General features: G+C 41.2%; 1 protein-coding gene across 1 annotated transcript in view; it reads left to right on the top strand.

Annotated features, from left to right (window-relative positions):
- CCNYL1 (cyclin Y like 1) overlaps positions 1–16,681 on the top strand; it is a 48,363-nt gene that overhangs the window by 25,856 nt on the left and 5,826 nt on the right. The window contains exons 5-8 of the mRNA XM_075001373.1: positions 281–316; positions 2,606–2,657; positions 8,551–8,670; positions 11,431–11,597. Of these exons, the coding sequence (XP_074857474.1) occupies positions 281–316; positions 2,606–2,657; positions 8,551–8,670; positions 11,431–11,597 (375 nt within the window). The remainder of the gene's footprint in view (positions 1–280; positions 317–2,605; positions 2,658–8,550; positions 8,671–11,430; positions 11,598–16,681) is intronic.

Genomic DNA, 16,681 nt, shown 5'->3' with positions numbered 1-16,681 from the left:
TGAAGGTTCCTTCTATGGTACAAAGATATATGCATATAGTTTACAAACGAGCTTAGCTAGCAAATCATTGTATCTGTTTTATCTAACTTTTGGTCACAGGTCCTGGTAAAAAATTTAAAAATGTTAGATATGGAATCACTCATCACACTTCAGCTGCGGAAATAGCACAAAGTCATACTGTAAATGGTTCTAGAAATCCGTTTTCATCCTGAGCAATGTCTGTGTGTCAAGGCAGAATATGCTTAATTAAAATAACCTTTTTCCCCCTTTTTTCTTGCAGTGTGACATTAGCAATATACTACCATATAAAGAACAGGTGAGCGCTCTCAACTTTTTCCTAAGTACGTACAATCATAACTCTTGATTGTTGTTAAACTGCAGTTGTATGGTCTTTGGTTTGTTTCCTTCTAAATAATATATGGGGTTTAGATTATTACAGATGCCATGTTCATAAGAAAATTTTGCCCTGTCTACTACATTACCATGCAGGTACCACATACTGGTAATCTCATTATATAGGACCTGATCCATTTCCATGGTATGGTGCTAAATATTGGACCTTGGAAATGATTGTTGAGCTTTTGCCATTCCTGAAGCAGCTGAGGTAACCGTTCTTCTCTATTAGCTTCTTAAATAAGTCACGTCATATCTTAAGAACTGGCAGCAAAGAGATTCCAGCCATCTGTGGCACGGTCCCTAGCTGTGAAGATGTCCCTTCTGTGGCGTTGGGGTCTGATACAGTATTTTTGCTAGAGGTCTTGTGTAAGATTAACTATCCTTGAAATAACTGTCCCTGTGATTGTGGAGACTAGTTCTTACGGTAAACCACGAATGTCTGGGGAGTGTCCAGGCTAACCTTTAGAATCCTCTAAACTTCCTTAATTATGAATAAAAGTTTTTAACCTCAGATTTAACTTAGGGGGGAGAGTGGGCAACCCCCATAGGTGGGGGTAGAGAGATGATGCATATCACTTTAATTCCACCCCTACAGGTTTTACGGTATCCTCCTTTTAGGGAGAGGAGAATATCCTTGAAGGGGATCCACCCTCTCGACAGGCAAAAATAGGGCATGTTTTAAAAACGTTAGCTCAATTGAGTTAGCGTAACACGTCTGAAACACTTTCTAACGTTAAGGTCTTACATAGGCTAGGATTTAAGGGGTGATGTGAACTAACATTCTGATACACACGGTGTCTGTTGTAAACAAGACACGCTGTCCTTAAGATGTGTTTGAATCTAATTTATAGTCCAGACTACAGTGTTAACGGTGAAGGTGGATTTAGATGTGCTAGCCTGCATCATAAGGACTATTAAGAGAGCTCGTCAGTCATTTTACTTTATCTTAATTCATCTAACACAATTGGAGGGAAAAAAATATGTTGGTGCCATGTATTTACTGGGGGAAATAAGTGGTTTTAAAAGCACATTAGTTAATGTGCTAAAACCCTAGTGTAGGCAAGGATGTTTGTTTTACTAACATTAGTGGGCTGAGGTAGACTCATGGAGCCACATTTTACTTTGACTGGCTAACACATGTTAAAAAATAGTGGCTTTGCCTATACCAGGATTTTAACATGTACAGATGGAACCTCTCTAATCCAGAACTTTCTCCTCTGGCACAGTCTGTAATCCAGCATGATTTTAGTTAGCCGGATGACCACTTACCATGGGTGTGGCCAAGTTTCCCATGGTCCCATAAAGTTTGTTTACAGCCCACAGCCCGGGTTCTCGGTGTTCTGTGCTATTACTTAGCTGTAATATACCCCTTCTAAGAGCCCAATAAGAAGTGAAAATGTTGGTAATGCTGGAAACAATATTGACCTCCCATAGTCTGGCACCAGTCAGATCAGAAGGGTGCCGGATTAGAGAGGTGAAACCTGTATTAATGGCCTCACTATTTTCCTAATGAGGACAGAGCCAAAAGGAGCCAAGAAGGTGACTTACGTAGTGCTTGCTATATCTTCCCTGGAAAAAGGTGCTTTTGACATCTAGATAGCTGAGTTGTAAAATCCTAGGAGAGACTAGGTGAAGGTACTTGCCTTTATTTCCCTAGTTGAAATAAGCATTATACCCCTGGCCTGGGATTTCTCAGGTAGCTATACTTGGTGCAAGTGACCTGTGGTTTCTCTCTGGTAGGATTTTACATCAAGACAGCTAACTCAAGCTGGCAATTTCAGTGTAAGAACTTTCGTCACTAAAGACCTAGCCATAGGTCCATTGGCACTGTGCTATGAGAGCTTACATCTAATTACATTTAGCTGCAGCATATGACGTATGACTGTACGTAAAGTGTTCCTTTGTAATCAGTTGGAAGTTTTGTTTTTGGAAAAACCTATACAGTAAGTAAATTTAATAAAAAGCTCTAAGGCCTTTTTGCTGTGGCTTAATTTAACTTCTGGTAGCGAAAACCACAGCTAACTATTCACATGCTTGCTTTGGCTTCTTCAGTTTTTTTAGTTGTGGAAAATTTCTTCAATTATGGGAATGCAGCAAAACCTACAAAACTAAGAAAAAATGCTTTAATATAATTTTTTTGCAGTGTCAAATGCTTTTGTTCTGCCAGTAGTTAATCTCCATTGGTAAAATGCATACTCTTGTTTAATAGAGATTCAGACAGATCATTGGATATTTTTGATGAAAAATCCCATCCTCTCACAGTAAGTGTGTCTTGAGCCTATATTTTTGTTGTATATGAATTTTTATCCTGGTTGCCATTGTATAGCCAATATAAATAGAAATAGTGTCAAATGAGTCAAATCACTTGCTTTTAAATGACTGTTTATATCTATGTCTGCACTTACATCTATATTTAGTGTTTTCCAGTGTTCCCTGTAAGCTGAGTGCTTGGGCAGCTGCCCACAAGAGATTCAGATTCTGCCCACAAGAAATTCAGGTCCCACCCACAGCTGGCAGCAAGTGTTTTTATTGGTGGTACACATCCACAAATGCCTAGGTGCACATAATAAAGTTTATTCTACCCTTGGATAGAAAAAAATTTAGAGGGAATCCTGGTCCTCTTGGTGCTTCTAAAATTAAATTGGATTATGAGCAGACAAACTAATATGCAAATAGGCAAATTGAAATATAACCTTTTTTTTTTTCTCGGTGCTTGAAGAACAAGATGCACTAAAAGCGAGGTGCTGACATTTAGCATGCATCATGTTAGTTCCATGTTTATTCTGATTCTCACTATTCTTCTCATGATATTTTAACACTAGTTTGTGCCAGCAGTTGGTCAGACTGTGTAATCATTTTGGAGGAAGCATGCTTTCCCTCTACAGCCTGTGCGCCTAATCTTTATGTGATGGCAAATTGGAGTGCACAGTTCATGAAGCATCACGCGTAGCAGGAGACTGAGAGTCTGCCTTTTAATGAAGCTGAAAGGCCAAATGTTAAAGTAAATAAACTCAGTGTCTCGTACCCTGGCAGTCTGGTGCATTCAGCATATCAGTCTACTGTTGTTAGTTTCTGTGTTCCTGTTTAGACGGTCTAAGGTGCAAAAACTGATAGATTTGAGCTAAAGGCTGTGCTTTCAATGTCTACTTGTTGAATGGTTTCAAGTTATGACAGCCTTGCAGAGACCTGATTATTTACTTTTGTTTTTCTTTTCATCAAGATTGAATTTAGTAGGTCTTCTGCTGGTTTAAAACTTAAATGTTTGCCTTTCAGTTATTTAGAGACATAGCATTCAGATTAATCTACCTGCCAGATCTTAAAGTATGATTTACTATAACATTGCTATTAATAATAAAAATGCTCTGTGCACGCGTGTGCGTATGTACTCATAAAATGACTTTTACAAATGGTTCTTTAGTAACAAGCCTGCGTAGCAGCAGCAGCAGCAGCATTTGACCTCTAGTATCTAAAACTGCTTTTGAGGAAGTTTAATTTGGCAAAATAATTTATGGGTCAAAGATTCCATCCTTGGAGGAGTCCGGCTCCAGGGGCTCAACGTCTTGTGTGAGGCAGGCCAGAAGTCTGCAAGCTTTAAGCTGGGGTGGGGAGTGTCCAGCCACAGACCAAATCCGACCCCCAGCTATACTGGGGTGCAGCCTACAGCAAGATTCTGGCCTTCCCCCCTGCAGCAGGGTGAGCCGTGCTCACACTTCAGCCCTGGGCACATCTGAGCCTCAGTGCCTTCCCGCGTGGAGCTGGAGCATGACAGCTGACTCACCTCGCTGCTGGGGGAAGCCTCAGGTTTGGAGTATTTTGCTTCTCGCTTGTGTGTGTGACCGCTGACTTGTTTTTTTTTTGGGGTGGGGGGAGGAGTGGATCAGTGACCTGCAGCTGAAAAAGGTTGCCAATCTGTGCTGTACATCTTTTCTAGCTCTAAAGTCAGTGAAAATGGGTAGGCGTGCAGGCCACGCCACTGCCTGTTGATTGCTCACCACCACAGGGATTAAGCTTTTGAAACTTTGCAGCCAGCAGAGGGAGTTCTCCCTCTTCAGCAGCTGTTTCAGTGCCCCTTCATCCAATCCAGTTTTCACTGTTCCAGTTTTACGTGGCCTTTCCTGCCTTCCAGTCAGATGCAAACTTTTTTTTTCTTTCTCTTCCTCTATCTGCTTGCCCACAATATGAAAAAGATACAGTGCTCCAGGAGCCACTGAGGAATCTTGGTTCTGGGGCCTTTATTTCCAGTGTCAAGCACTTAAGTGCTAAAGCAAAGCTACATAGAGTTCTTTTGTTTTCCGGGCTTCTGCTTTTAGTATTCTCTTGTCTGTTTAGGGCATTCTCCTCTGCTTCAGCTCCTTGGGAAGAAGGAAGACTTTAATCAAAATCCACAGCAGAAAAAAAAGTACAACACCCATGACCACGTGTGGTACCTTTTCTGCCTGAGGATTGTCGTATAATTCCAAATATTCAGGGTTCTCTTCCACCCTTTGTATAGACACCACAGAGACTCGTGAACGTTGTTCTTTTGTGGAAAAATAGAGAGGATGATATTTTGACAATATTGTTCAAAGGAGGACGGTCCTTTCCTTTAAAGATTAAAAATATTTTTGTGAAAAAGAAATGCAAAACAAATTAGGTATGGAAAGATATTTTTAAATTGTGTTTTTATAAAGGGGTTATTTTTACAAAAAGCTATTGGAAAATATAAATATTTGACTTTTTTTAAATGGGAAAAGTGTTTTTTTGCATCTTTTGATCACAAAACTACTTAATATTAGGAACAATGCTGAAGAGTTGGATCCTTCTATCGGCTGCAGCATCATGTGATTTCTCCGAACACCACTCATGCCAAAACAATCTGAATTGACTATTTCAGCACAAGTTATATTAACTATACTGTTATGAATGTGTTGTAAATACTAACATACGTACACTCTAACTACTGTTCAGATACCTTCGTATCTTTTGGATACACACCTAATTTTATATTGACTATTTTGGAAGGAAAACTATCGCTAGATTCTAATGCAGCCCAGCTGATTAGCAGACACGCACACTAGGTGTTTCTGTTGGTGGTATGCAGTCATACATACCTTGTCCACATAAAACAATGTACTCTGCTTGTGGATGGGAAAAATCAGCACATAAAGGGAGCACTGATAAGAAATCCCTGCCCAATAAAGTTACACCTGATTTCAGAGCCATTAGTGAAGCTGTGGTAGACAACTCTCACCACTTCCTTGTCTCAAAGGCAGCTGAGATGATATATGCTCAGAGCAACTCTGATTAAGTCTTTGACCTGAAATCTTTCTGGTTATGTGGGCCGGGGCAGAGAGAAGCACAAACTATAGTAGTATGCCCAAAAACCTGAGCTTCGACCCTTAAATCTGTTCTGACAGTATTTAACAATTATGCAGCAGCAAAATATTACGTTATGGACTGCTGGCTAAATGGCAGGAGCCTCTGGGCGTAGGCCTTTTGCCAGGTTGCCACTTCCTTAGACAAATGATGACAACTCAGATTTAGTGAATTAGGACTGGATCCTGGCTCCGGATCAGGTTTGTGTGGCCTCTGGCACAGATGAACACCCTGCCAGCATTATTCCCATGCTTGCAGGCCCGTTCGGAAGGGGACATTCTTTGTCTGGTTTGTCAGAAAGTCTTGGATTCCTGTTTTAGTGTTCTTCCGTCTTGTTTCTTTTGACATCTCTTCCTTGGAGAGCATAGTTAAGAGCACTGTGTCTGTCTGATCTTTGTTTACATTTTTCTGCCAGCCAGGCCAGTGTCTGCTCATTTTGATCTGAGACAGAACTGCTCCTGCCTCCCTCCATTAAAGATGTGGCTGTTAAACGTACGCAAAGTGGGTTTGCATTTCTTACCCCGTACAGTTTGCTGCTCTTTTTGTTTGGACTCAAGGGAGAACGCTCTTCAATCTCATTCCTGCAAAACCCGTTTCTAAAATAGAGCCCAAACTTTTAAGTCACCATAAAATGTTGGCTATCGGATGTTCTTTATGGGAATTTGGGCAAATGTTTTAAGACTTAAATTTTTTTCTTAAGTCTTATTTCTGTCTTCTCCCATATTCAAAAACATCTTGCATGTGGCTTTAGCCTTGCTGTAGTTGTTTTGTCTTATTGAAAGATTTTGGAGATGTCCCTTAAACCTTTTTCCCAGGAGTAAAAATCCTTCGGGGCTAGAATCCTTTAAAGAAGGGACAGTTACCTTCTAATTTTGCTTTTCTGGGTTCCTTTTGCAGGATATTTTTCTCATCCACCACCCTCTTCTCAGCCTGGAGGAGGGCCTCTTATGAGGTATCTGTCTGACGTTTCACTGCCTTTTTGAAAAGTCAGTGCCTCCAATATGTATGGTGGTGGCTTATTTTGGAATGAAACATTTTGCTTCCTGCTAAGCAGGAAAGTTCCATGGATAAGTTAGTCCCGTGGTTCATGCTCTTGCCCTCTGTGCTTAGAGGAAGAATAACCTTTTCAGAACTTGTAATATCATGTGCCTTATGGCAAGTAGCTCGTAGAGGGCTATGAAAATTTTTCAAAAAGGCAAAATAACAAGGGATTCCTTGTCATCCATGCGCAGAATGAATTTTATGTGCACCAGTATGGAGATGTCACATGTCACCTCCCTACTGGTGCACATAAAATTCATTCTGCACATGGGTGATCTGGCAGTGGTGGGGTGGACTGAGAGGACCTCTATATTTCAAACCTAAATTTTTATGCAGGATTCCCCTTCAAGTTTTCCTCTAAGCTATATAGCCCATAAGCAGCCTGACACAGGGGCTCAGTGCTGCCATGGCCAGGAGAGAGGCATGTGCTCCTCAGGCCCCAGTGGCAGAGCTGGATTGAGAGAGGGGCTTTAGGGGCGGCAGCCTGGAATCCTGGGCTGCAACCTGTAAAGCCTTCCCGGTGGGTGGGGAGAGGTGGTTGTGTGTGCTGGTGTTCCTTTCCCCCTCCTCTCCAGCTGGAGCTGCAGCATGAGTGCCTTGAAGCTCTGTTCCCGCAGCTTCCATTGGTTGGGAATCGAAGCCTCTGGGAGCTGTGGGGGACAGTGCCTGCCAGTGAGCACAGGGTGGCATGGAGCCACCTGTTCTCCCCCCCCACCCACCCCCATCATCCCCAATCAGATGAGAGCTGCTCCATCACTCTAGCTCCCTCTAGACATCACACCCCCAAACCTGTGCCTTCCTGTGCTCTAACCCGAACCTCCTGCCCTCCAAACCTCTCATCCCCTCACACAGTCTGTTTGGGCATTGGCGTTGTAAACCCAGGCTTGTGACTTCAGTGCTTGAGGAGGTGTCAGGGATGGTGTTTGGCCCTGTCAAGAGGGCAGGGGACTGGACTCATGGCAGCTTAAGGTCCTTTCCAGTTCTGAGAGATATGTATTTATATGGCCGTAATGGGGCACATAACAAAATTCCTTCCACACATGAATATAAAATATTATAGGGAATCCTGGGCCCCTGTATATTACCTTCATTTGTCTGTCGCTCAGCATGAGATGCCACCAACTCCTATACATCCTTCACCTCCTTGAAGCTGATCTCCTTTGCCAGCTTGCAATTTCCACTCAAGAACAGGAAGGGCATTAGATCCATGAAGATGTGGACAGCATCTGGCTGTACATGGTGCCAAATACCAAATGTGCATTGCAAAGTGACTTCCTCCCATTATGTGTCATCTGCTATCTCCTTAAATCAGCATAAAGAATGTCCTAAGTAGGTAGTAAGCCTCGAATGTGGCCAGCGGGTGGAAGTACAGTAGGGTACTGAACAATAGGGAAACATGCAAATGACGGCTATGTAGATCAAGACCAAATGTAAATTGGAAGACATCCCTGTTTGTTTGAGCAATGGATATCCAGAGCATTGGATGAGGGAGAGAGCTATGCAGAGGGCCCCCGTTAGGAGCAAAATGTGAATGAAAATGAACTACAAAAGACGAAGTAACCGTTGCTTTTGTTAGAGGGCTTTCATGATATTTACTTGTATGGCCCGTGCGGCTTGCTGTTTGTGTAGGATTTTGTTTCTTTTTCCAAGCAGAAGCTTGGGGAGACTTTGTCGATTGTTGCAAGGGAACAATAGCGCATTGCTGTTCCAGGTAACGCCATATGTACAGTGACTAACTCTGGGCCCTTTCTCTTTCAGCGGGAAGAAGTTCCAGATGACTACTGCAAGCATGACCCTGATCACAAACACATCTACCGCTTTGTACGGACGCTTTTTAGTGCCGCGCAGCTGACAGCTGAATGTGCAATAGTGACACTGGTGAGACGTGTTCAGTCGTGCAATTCAAGCTGTCAAAAATCCTTTTTTACTGAACAAGTTGATTAAAGTTTGCTGGATGCCAGATGTGTAAAATTGAAAAAAGAGTCGAGCTGTAATGCAGATGTAACTGCAAATCAGTGGTTATCAGCTATGAAATTTATCGTTTTTATAATGACACTTACAGTTGCTTTCCTGTGTCTGAATGGGCAAGGTCTAGTCAGTTTGTAAAATGACCCATTAGTACCAATAATTAATGAAAAGTGAATAGTTACAAATGAGATGCAGTGATAGGGTTATGGTGATTTAACCAGTAGTTGAAGCCAGCCTCTGTCAGTAGTGATTTAAAAGCAACCACCATTGTGTGTGCGTGCCTGTCAGTGAGAACCACCTGGCTTCAGTATAATTATTATGGGAAATATTCACATTAGAAAATTAATGCCCTTAAGGAGAGCACAGAATATTTTGGTTTCCAGGACTGTCAAGCACATGAATGTCAAATTCACATATAGATGTTCATGCATAATTTTTAACCACAAAAGTAGCAGCAATCTTCCTTTTTTATAAGGTGGCTGAAGACCAGTGGCCTTTTGTGTCTCATGTCACTTGAGCTATGCAGGTCAGACTTAAACAAATCCGCTCACCAGTGGTAGGTAGGATAACTTCCCTAGAGAGCTGTGAAACTTTTCTAAAGTAATCAGTTAAATAACAACTTGAGCTTTCATTTTAAATAAACTGCTTGCCTTTCTGCTCACTGATTGGTTATTGGGTACCTTGAAGCAGTACACATCTTGCTACTCAACTTTTCCGAGCAAAAACATTCTGAATTCAACTGGTTTATTCAGAAACCTATGAGCACCAATGAAACTAGTCATGTCATAGTTACTGTTTCTGCAGTTGACACCGAAGTGGAGGGGAGTGGGAGAGGAGAGAAACAAAATGCATGTGTGTGTGGTAGAAAAGAGGCTTTTTGCCATAATTGGGAGCTCAGAAGAAGGTATATTAATGGACCACCACTCTGAGCAATGGAGTATCTCTAGGGTTGTGGGGATTTAACTCCTTTTCCCTTCCATCAGTTGAGGAGGTGGGTCTCTTCTAATTCATAAACTGTATTAGCCAGAAACTGATGTGAAAGGTAGAACCCCTAAGTGTGTCCAGAAACCGTACACTGTTAACCCCAGCATCTGAGCCTTCCTGCCACTGCAGTGCTGCAGCCCCAGTTCCCCTTTGCTCAATATCCAGCGGTTGAGTTTAGTCGTCCTGACTTACAGCTGCTTTCCAGTAAGTTTGACAATATTTTTAAAAAAACACCCAAAACATACAACCATTTCACTGTGTTCTCGCCATGTGATTTTTTTTGAAAACTGGGTCAGATAAAGAAACCAAATATAGACGCAGATTGTCCATAAACATTTTCTGACCTATATAATTATTCTGAGGATTTGGACTACTGAAACTTTGGCATTGGTAGCCTGCTGAGACTATGGTAATTTTAAATTCAGTTTTATGTCCGGGAAAAGAAGAAATAATGCAGGAGATTAATAGAGGAGGAAAGAATTGCAATCAAAAAAGAACAGAACTGAAGGCAAGGAAGCAGACTCCTGAAATTTAAAAAAAAATCGTGATCGAAAGGGCTAAATACTACATGAAACTGCTGAAACTCTGCACGTATTTTGTGTTGCTTTCCTAAAGCATGCTCACACTTTTACAAGGTAGGCGGATGCCTGACTATTGGTTTTCTGGCCAATACACGTGTTCAGAAATTAGAATCTGAAGAACTGATTTGAAGGTGGGTTTTTGTTAACTTTTGCCAGTAGGTGGCTCTATTAGCTATTGAAATACAGTGGGATTCCGGTCTAAGGCTACAGGCAGAAGGTTAATTCCACTATTTATTTTCCATTGTTTCCACTCAGAAAAGTCTTAAGAGTAGATGAAAGTAGTACTGAAAACAGACTGAGATTAGCAAGCTGCAGTTTTCTCCTAGCCCCTATGCCAATTTATGAATGGAATTTCAATTCTTGGTTCACATGTAATTATTTTTTTTTTCTATAGACGATCCAGTTGCTAAGCACATGTAGGCCAGGAGTAAACCTGCATGTTCCTGTTGGAAAGCAGTGTTCATAAGGATATAGTTGAGATTCAAGTTGCTTGGGTGGTTAGAATTTCTATGTGGGGAGGTAGAAAATGCATTTGGACCGGTGAAGTTTTCTAGTTTGAAGCATTCCCATCACCTAACTTTCAAAGTGGCAAACTGAGGTGTGCATACAGTGGCTAACTGTGTGTTTCATGCAGATTGGGGATGTGACCTGAAGGAACTTTGATATCGCAATGATGGCTGTGGGGCAAATAGATGTAATACAGCTTTGATTGTGGAAACTTGCTGATTGCACAGTCTGCAGTATTTCTTTTTGCTTTAAACGTGGCATGCCAGCCACAAAGAGAGATGGTCGATGCATTATAGTGGACTGGTTCATGATCCTGGGTTAGCATTAATGAAAATATCCCATTATTGGAAGTATAGTAAACTGACAACTTAGGTGGGGGTTGCGTTCTCTCAACCCCTGTGAAAGTCAAATTTCCAGGGCTAAGTGGGGGAGCCAGGAAAAGTCTGACGGCTAAAACTCAGTAATAGCCACTAATTCTGGTAGCTTAATAGTTATGGGATGAATAAAGGCATAATTGGTGAAGTCTAAATCTGACAGAACAGTTATTTGGAACTCAAACTTCAGATTGAGATGTCTAAGATGGGTTCTCTTTCTGTAGGTATACTTGGAAAGACTCTTAACCTATGCGGAGATTGACATCTGTCCTAGTAACTGGAAGAGAATAGTTCTAGGAGCTATTCTGCTGGCTTCTAAGGTTTGGGATGATCAGGCTGTATGGAATGTGGATTACTGCCAAATATTGAAGGACATTACGGTTGAAGACATGTAAGTTGCAAGTTTGGTCAATTTGCTGCTTTCTTAAAAGTTTTTGGTGGAGAGCTGCCGTTATTCTTATCCATTCTAAGGCTAGTGCTCAATATGCAGAATTGAATTAGTTCATGGTTAGCAGACTTCATACCCTTAAATAAAATTCTGCCTTGATAGAGAAACTCAGGATAAAATCATTCTCTTAGAACAAGTTGGTGTCACTTGGGTCACTACACTTTTTCACTTTTAAACTAAATTTTTATCTTCCATTTATACTTCCTTTCACCTGGATAATGAAAAAACTAACTACTTACTAATTGATACTGCTTTCAGGTTTCCATTTGGTAGTGTAGTGCACAAATATTTGGTTTATAAATACAATAGGAACCTTTGAAAAAGAAAAATCCATTGAAATGTAAATAAAGAATTGATTGGGTTTTTTTTTTTAAAATTCTTCTTTTGTTCTTGTGGCTTTTTGAGAGAGCTTTAAGGATTAGTTTTGATTTCTTGCTCCTGGATCCAGCTTTCAGCCAAGTGAGGAGTACTCCCATTTGTTTCAGAAGTAGGTGTCTTCTGCCAGAACCTACTGTGGAACATAGGCATATCCTAGTACTGCAACTTCTTCAGAATGCCTTCTTGAAAGCAGTTTTCCATGGTCCCTGCAATTAGTTCTTCACCTGTATTGCTCATCCTTTTATAAGCTTCACACAGTTGTTCAGCAGAAGTTCAAGGGTCTGCCAGAAGGTGGGATGGGAACTGCCTTTGGACAAAGTTTAAAGCTAGCCACAGATGCCAAGCTCAGTCCTCTTCCAGTCAGTTGTGGAATAAAGAGACTGGATCAGGCACAGAAACTGGCCCATGTATGTGGTTGCAAGGTTGCTTACTACAGCCAAGAACTGATGTTATGCCTCCCAGTGGAAACCCAAAAAGTGTTCTAAGCCCTGGAACCAAGACATAGCCTCCAAGTTTCTGAGATAGGGAAGCCAGTCAGAGTACCTGGCTCTTCCAGAAGATCTTCCTGTGGAAGGGCTCCAAAAGCCTTTTTATATGGACATGTGCCTGTTAACTATATTCTTTGAACTGCCCTCATGTAAATAAATGCAGTTTGAGACTACAAGCAACAAACCCCTGCTGGCAAGGCCATCGGAAAGGGAAGGTTCTATTCTAGATACTGTCCTATTTCCCCAAATAATGGCAGCCTGAGGTCCATCTTATGTCTGAAGCCTTGAACTCTTTAGGTTTTAGGACCATCTACACAAGGTGGGAGCTCTCAATTGGGAAGGATCTTCCTCTTGCTTCTTTCCCTGTCAGGTCTTTTAAGGGCAACAATATAAAGGCCAGTGCAGGATATGAACTGAACTGTGTTGTGGGTAAATTGGCTTTTTCATCTACTTCTCAGGGAGATGAAATAGCAGGATTTGCATGGTGATTGGTGCACTTAAACTGTCGTCATTGTATATTAATAAGAAATCCTGATATTTATATCCACTCAGTTCCTATGAGCTTGTGTTCAACTTATTTTTCATTGTAGCAGTGACTTCCTGTCAAACTGAGCATCAAGCTCCAAGGACATATTTAATTATTCAAATAAGGCCGTGCTTAGGACAAATATTAAATTACCTACGAAGGTGGTTTTAACTGCTACCTTTAATCAACCTGCTAATGTTCTAGTAAAACCCTTCTCCACAATACTAGTGTCACTAGGCTTTTATATGGAGTGGACTTAAGCTCTCAAAGCCCATCAGCTCTTGGTTTCAATTTACACCTCAATAGGCTTTGACTTCTAACGAACATTGTCAAAACAGCAGTTTAATTATATTTCTTAGTTAATCTTGGTTTTATTTCTATTCTGTTGTGTAAGCACTGCAGAGGATCCAAAAAGCATTGTACGCAGTGAACTTCACACAGGGATTCAGTGCTTCATATCTCACAGGTTCCAGTTAATTCTGTGTGGTGGGTTTTTTTTTTGTTTAACAGCCTGGTGGAGCTGTGCTTCCAAGTATGCGTTCAGTCTTATTCTGTACAAGACAGCTGTGTGCTATAGCAGGGTGTCTCTGGTTTCTTTCTCAGTAGTAGACTTAAAAGGCAGAAATGCGAAGTACAATACATATGTACCCTGAGCACTATTCCTTGGATTCAGCCTCAAACTAGGACTGAAAATTTGATGGTTTCTTTTCCTCCCAAGGTGTTGTGTGTAGGTTTGGGGAGGGGGGTGGCTTTTTTTTTTTTTTTTGAGGACTGTGGTCAAACATTTCTCCCCTTGCTTAGTTTTACTTTCCAAAGAATAAACATCAGGAAAAGAAATGAGAGAATTATCCTTTTAAAACCAACCAGCCAACCTTGGTGTGTCATCCTTCACAACAAAAGCATTCATTAGTGAACAGTTCCAGGTATTTCACTTGGCTTTTTGCTGTCACTACTTGTTTTATAAACTTCCCTTTCCTTGAAAGAATGAGGCTCTACTGACCTGTTTTGGAAGAGCAAAGTGGAACTGGTGTTCTTTCAGCAGATACAGCTTGTGATAAATCACCATTCATCTTACCTCAAAGCACTGGTCTACACTAATGGCATTCTTGAAGGATTTCACACAGGTATCACCCATACAGATGAGCTGATATTGGCTGTGCTGGGAAATCTTACTGATTACTAGCAGCATCTCCTCCTCTAACTTTGCTAGGAGCAAATGTAATTGACTCAGAGTTGAAAATTAGTTGATTTATAAGGACATTTTCCCCTGGAGCAGATAGTTGCTGAGTTGAGGGTTCTCTGATCTTGTTACCAATGCATCTCGTTGATCAAATCTCTCCATGCACGTGGAAGAATTTCCACCTTTGGATTGAAAGGAGCTGACATTCTGCTTGGTGGCTTTTGTTCCTTGGCCCCTGCTTGGAATTAGAAGCTTAACTCTGAGCTTGGAGTTTGTGCAGAAACAGACTCACTGTGGTGGCCTAACGTGATCTAGGCCTTTAGAAAACTGCTACAGGTAAGTGATTTTCCTCTTCTAACCAAACTTAACTTAGGCTCAGTTTGATTTGACAGGGTCCCTTTAACTGGTACTTGGTGGTCTCCGTTTGCCAGCAGTAGCTGTTCTGCTGTTTTTAAACTATTTTTCCAATGGTGGGAATTAAGTCCTTTGTATGTTAATCCTACTGAGTGACATACCTGGGAAAGAATTTCAGAAATGGTCATGTTCTGATGTTGGAAACTACTTTGAAGCAAGTGTTAAGCAGAGCCCTATCGTTAAGTGACACCAGAGCAGCAGTCACATTGCAGCTTTTATGTTTCCCAACATTTGGTCCATGTCTAAACACAAGGTGCTTTTCTTTTTAACTAAAGACGGGTCTAAATGGGGGGAACTTATCAGTGCGCTCATACTAGAATAATCACTCTCTCAGCTGATTGAGGGCTTGTCTATCCGGAGACATTTACCAAGAAACGGATATAACTAAACTGGTTCAGCTCCTTTGTATGAACGCTCTTGAGTGTCACAAGAATTTATGCTAGTTCTGCTCAGATCAAGTTGGTGCAACTTTTGTGTAACGGCTCGACAGCCGTTACTACTAGCTGACTCCTAGTAGCCTGTATGCATCCTTTCTCTAAGATGAGATTTACAAGATTTAGGAGTGATTGCTCTCTCTCATTTACACCCATCTCATTCTTATACCTACCTGTGAATAATAAGTGCAGAGCTGATGGAAGAAGATGCATTACAGTTTTATAGACCCTTAGGCTGTGTCTGCACTTGCGAGTTCTGGCAACAGAACTCGCGAGTGTCCACGCGCATAAACCCTTTGTTGGCAGTCTTGACAGAACTGTGCTTTTTGCCTTGACAGTTATCCCTCAAATTTTGAGGTGTAACACTTTGTTCAATAGAAGTGCCATGTAGACAGCTTCTGGTTGCTGGGCAGCCGTTTTCCAGGGCTCCCATTCCATTTTGTCATCGGAGGGCAGTGCAGTCTGGTAGTTCTTTGTCGACAGAGCAAATTGTGCATGGCAGCAATCTGTTGGCGGAGGTTCCATCGAGATTTCTATGTCGACAGATGCTTCTAGAGTAGACATAGCCTTACAAACCAAATAGGAAGTGCCACGGAGGAGGGTGCATTGCAGAAATAACCTCACTTTCCCCCTATTCATAACTCCACTGAAGTACTTAATTTTGCAGTGTGGTGTGGTATTTGGGGTACCACCTGTATTGTTTAGCTGTTTAGAAAGCTTGCTTTTGGAACTCGGTGACCATTACCTAAAGTTTTCTTAAAGACTATAACAATTTAATTTTGATATGAAGGGCAAATGGGGATGCGTTATGACCAAAAGTAAAACAACATGTGCGTATTGTCCTCTTTTTGCCTCACCTCTCTCTTCCCAACGGAAAGTCTGGCCTAAAAGACATTTTCTTAATTAAAAAAGGAAATTATCTCAGTACTCGATATTTGGAAGCCCTCCTTTGTAGTAAACTTTTCTGCTTTGATGGAGTTTGTCTCTAATCAGTGACAAAATTAACTATGCAGCTACTAATCCTGTGAATTATCCTGTATGAAAGGGGGAACATACTGTTCATTCTTTTGCCTACCTACATTTTGTAAATACAGCACAGAAAACACATGGGTATTGCGCTTCTGCTATTTTTTAAACCACTATTAATAGACTTGTTAATCCTGTGAAGTATTGTATTTTTATACAATTAAAATGTATTAATGTAGAGAGAACAAAAGGGGTGATGAAGAGCATTTATTCATGGGATAAATCAAGCCCTGATCACCTGATCATCAAAACATTATCTGATTTACATTTCTATGGGCTTATGACCATGTGAACAGGAAATTAATTTTGTCAGTAGGTTCAATGGGACTCAAGTCCACCTTGGTAGAAACAAACACAAAGCTGCTATTCACATTACGAGACCAGCCATCCAAAGCGAGACACAACCTGGATGATTCCTTGATTTGTTTTTCCCCTCTGGTGGGTAAACATCCATTTTAAAAGCTTCCAAAGAGCAAGAACAACTTATTGAATTTTTGAGACTTTTGAATTGCGTAGAGTTTATTCATTCATTTGTTCACTTACATATTCTTCTTTGGAACTATGCTCGTGTTCTCAGTCAG

The sequence above is a fragment of the Carettochelys insculpta genome, chromosome 8 (assembly GCF_033958435.1).
Source record: "Carettochelys insculpta isolate YL-2023 chromosome 8, ASM3395843v1, whole genome shotgun sequence".
NCBI lineage: Eukaryota > Metazoa > Chordata > Testudines > Carettochelyidae > Carettochelys > Carettochelys insculpta.
The sequence above is the reverse complement of the archived record's forward strand: the minus strand, read 5'-3'. Positions and strand labels throughout refer to the sequence as shown.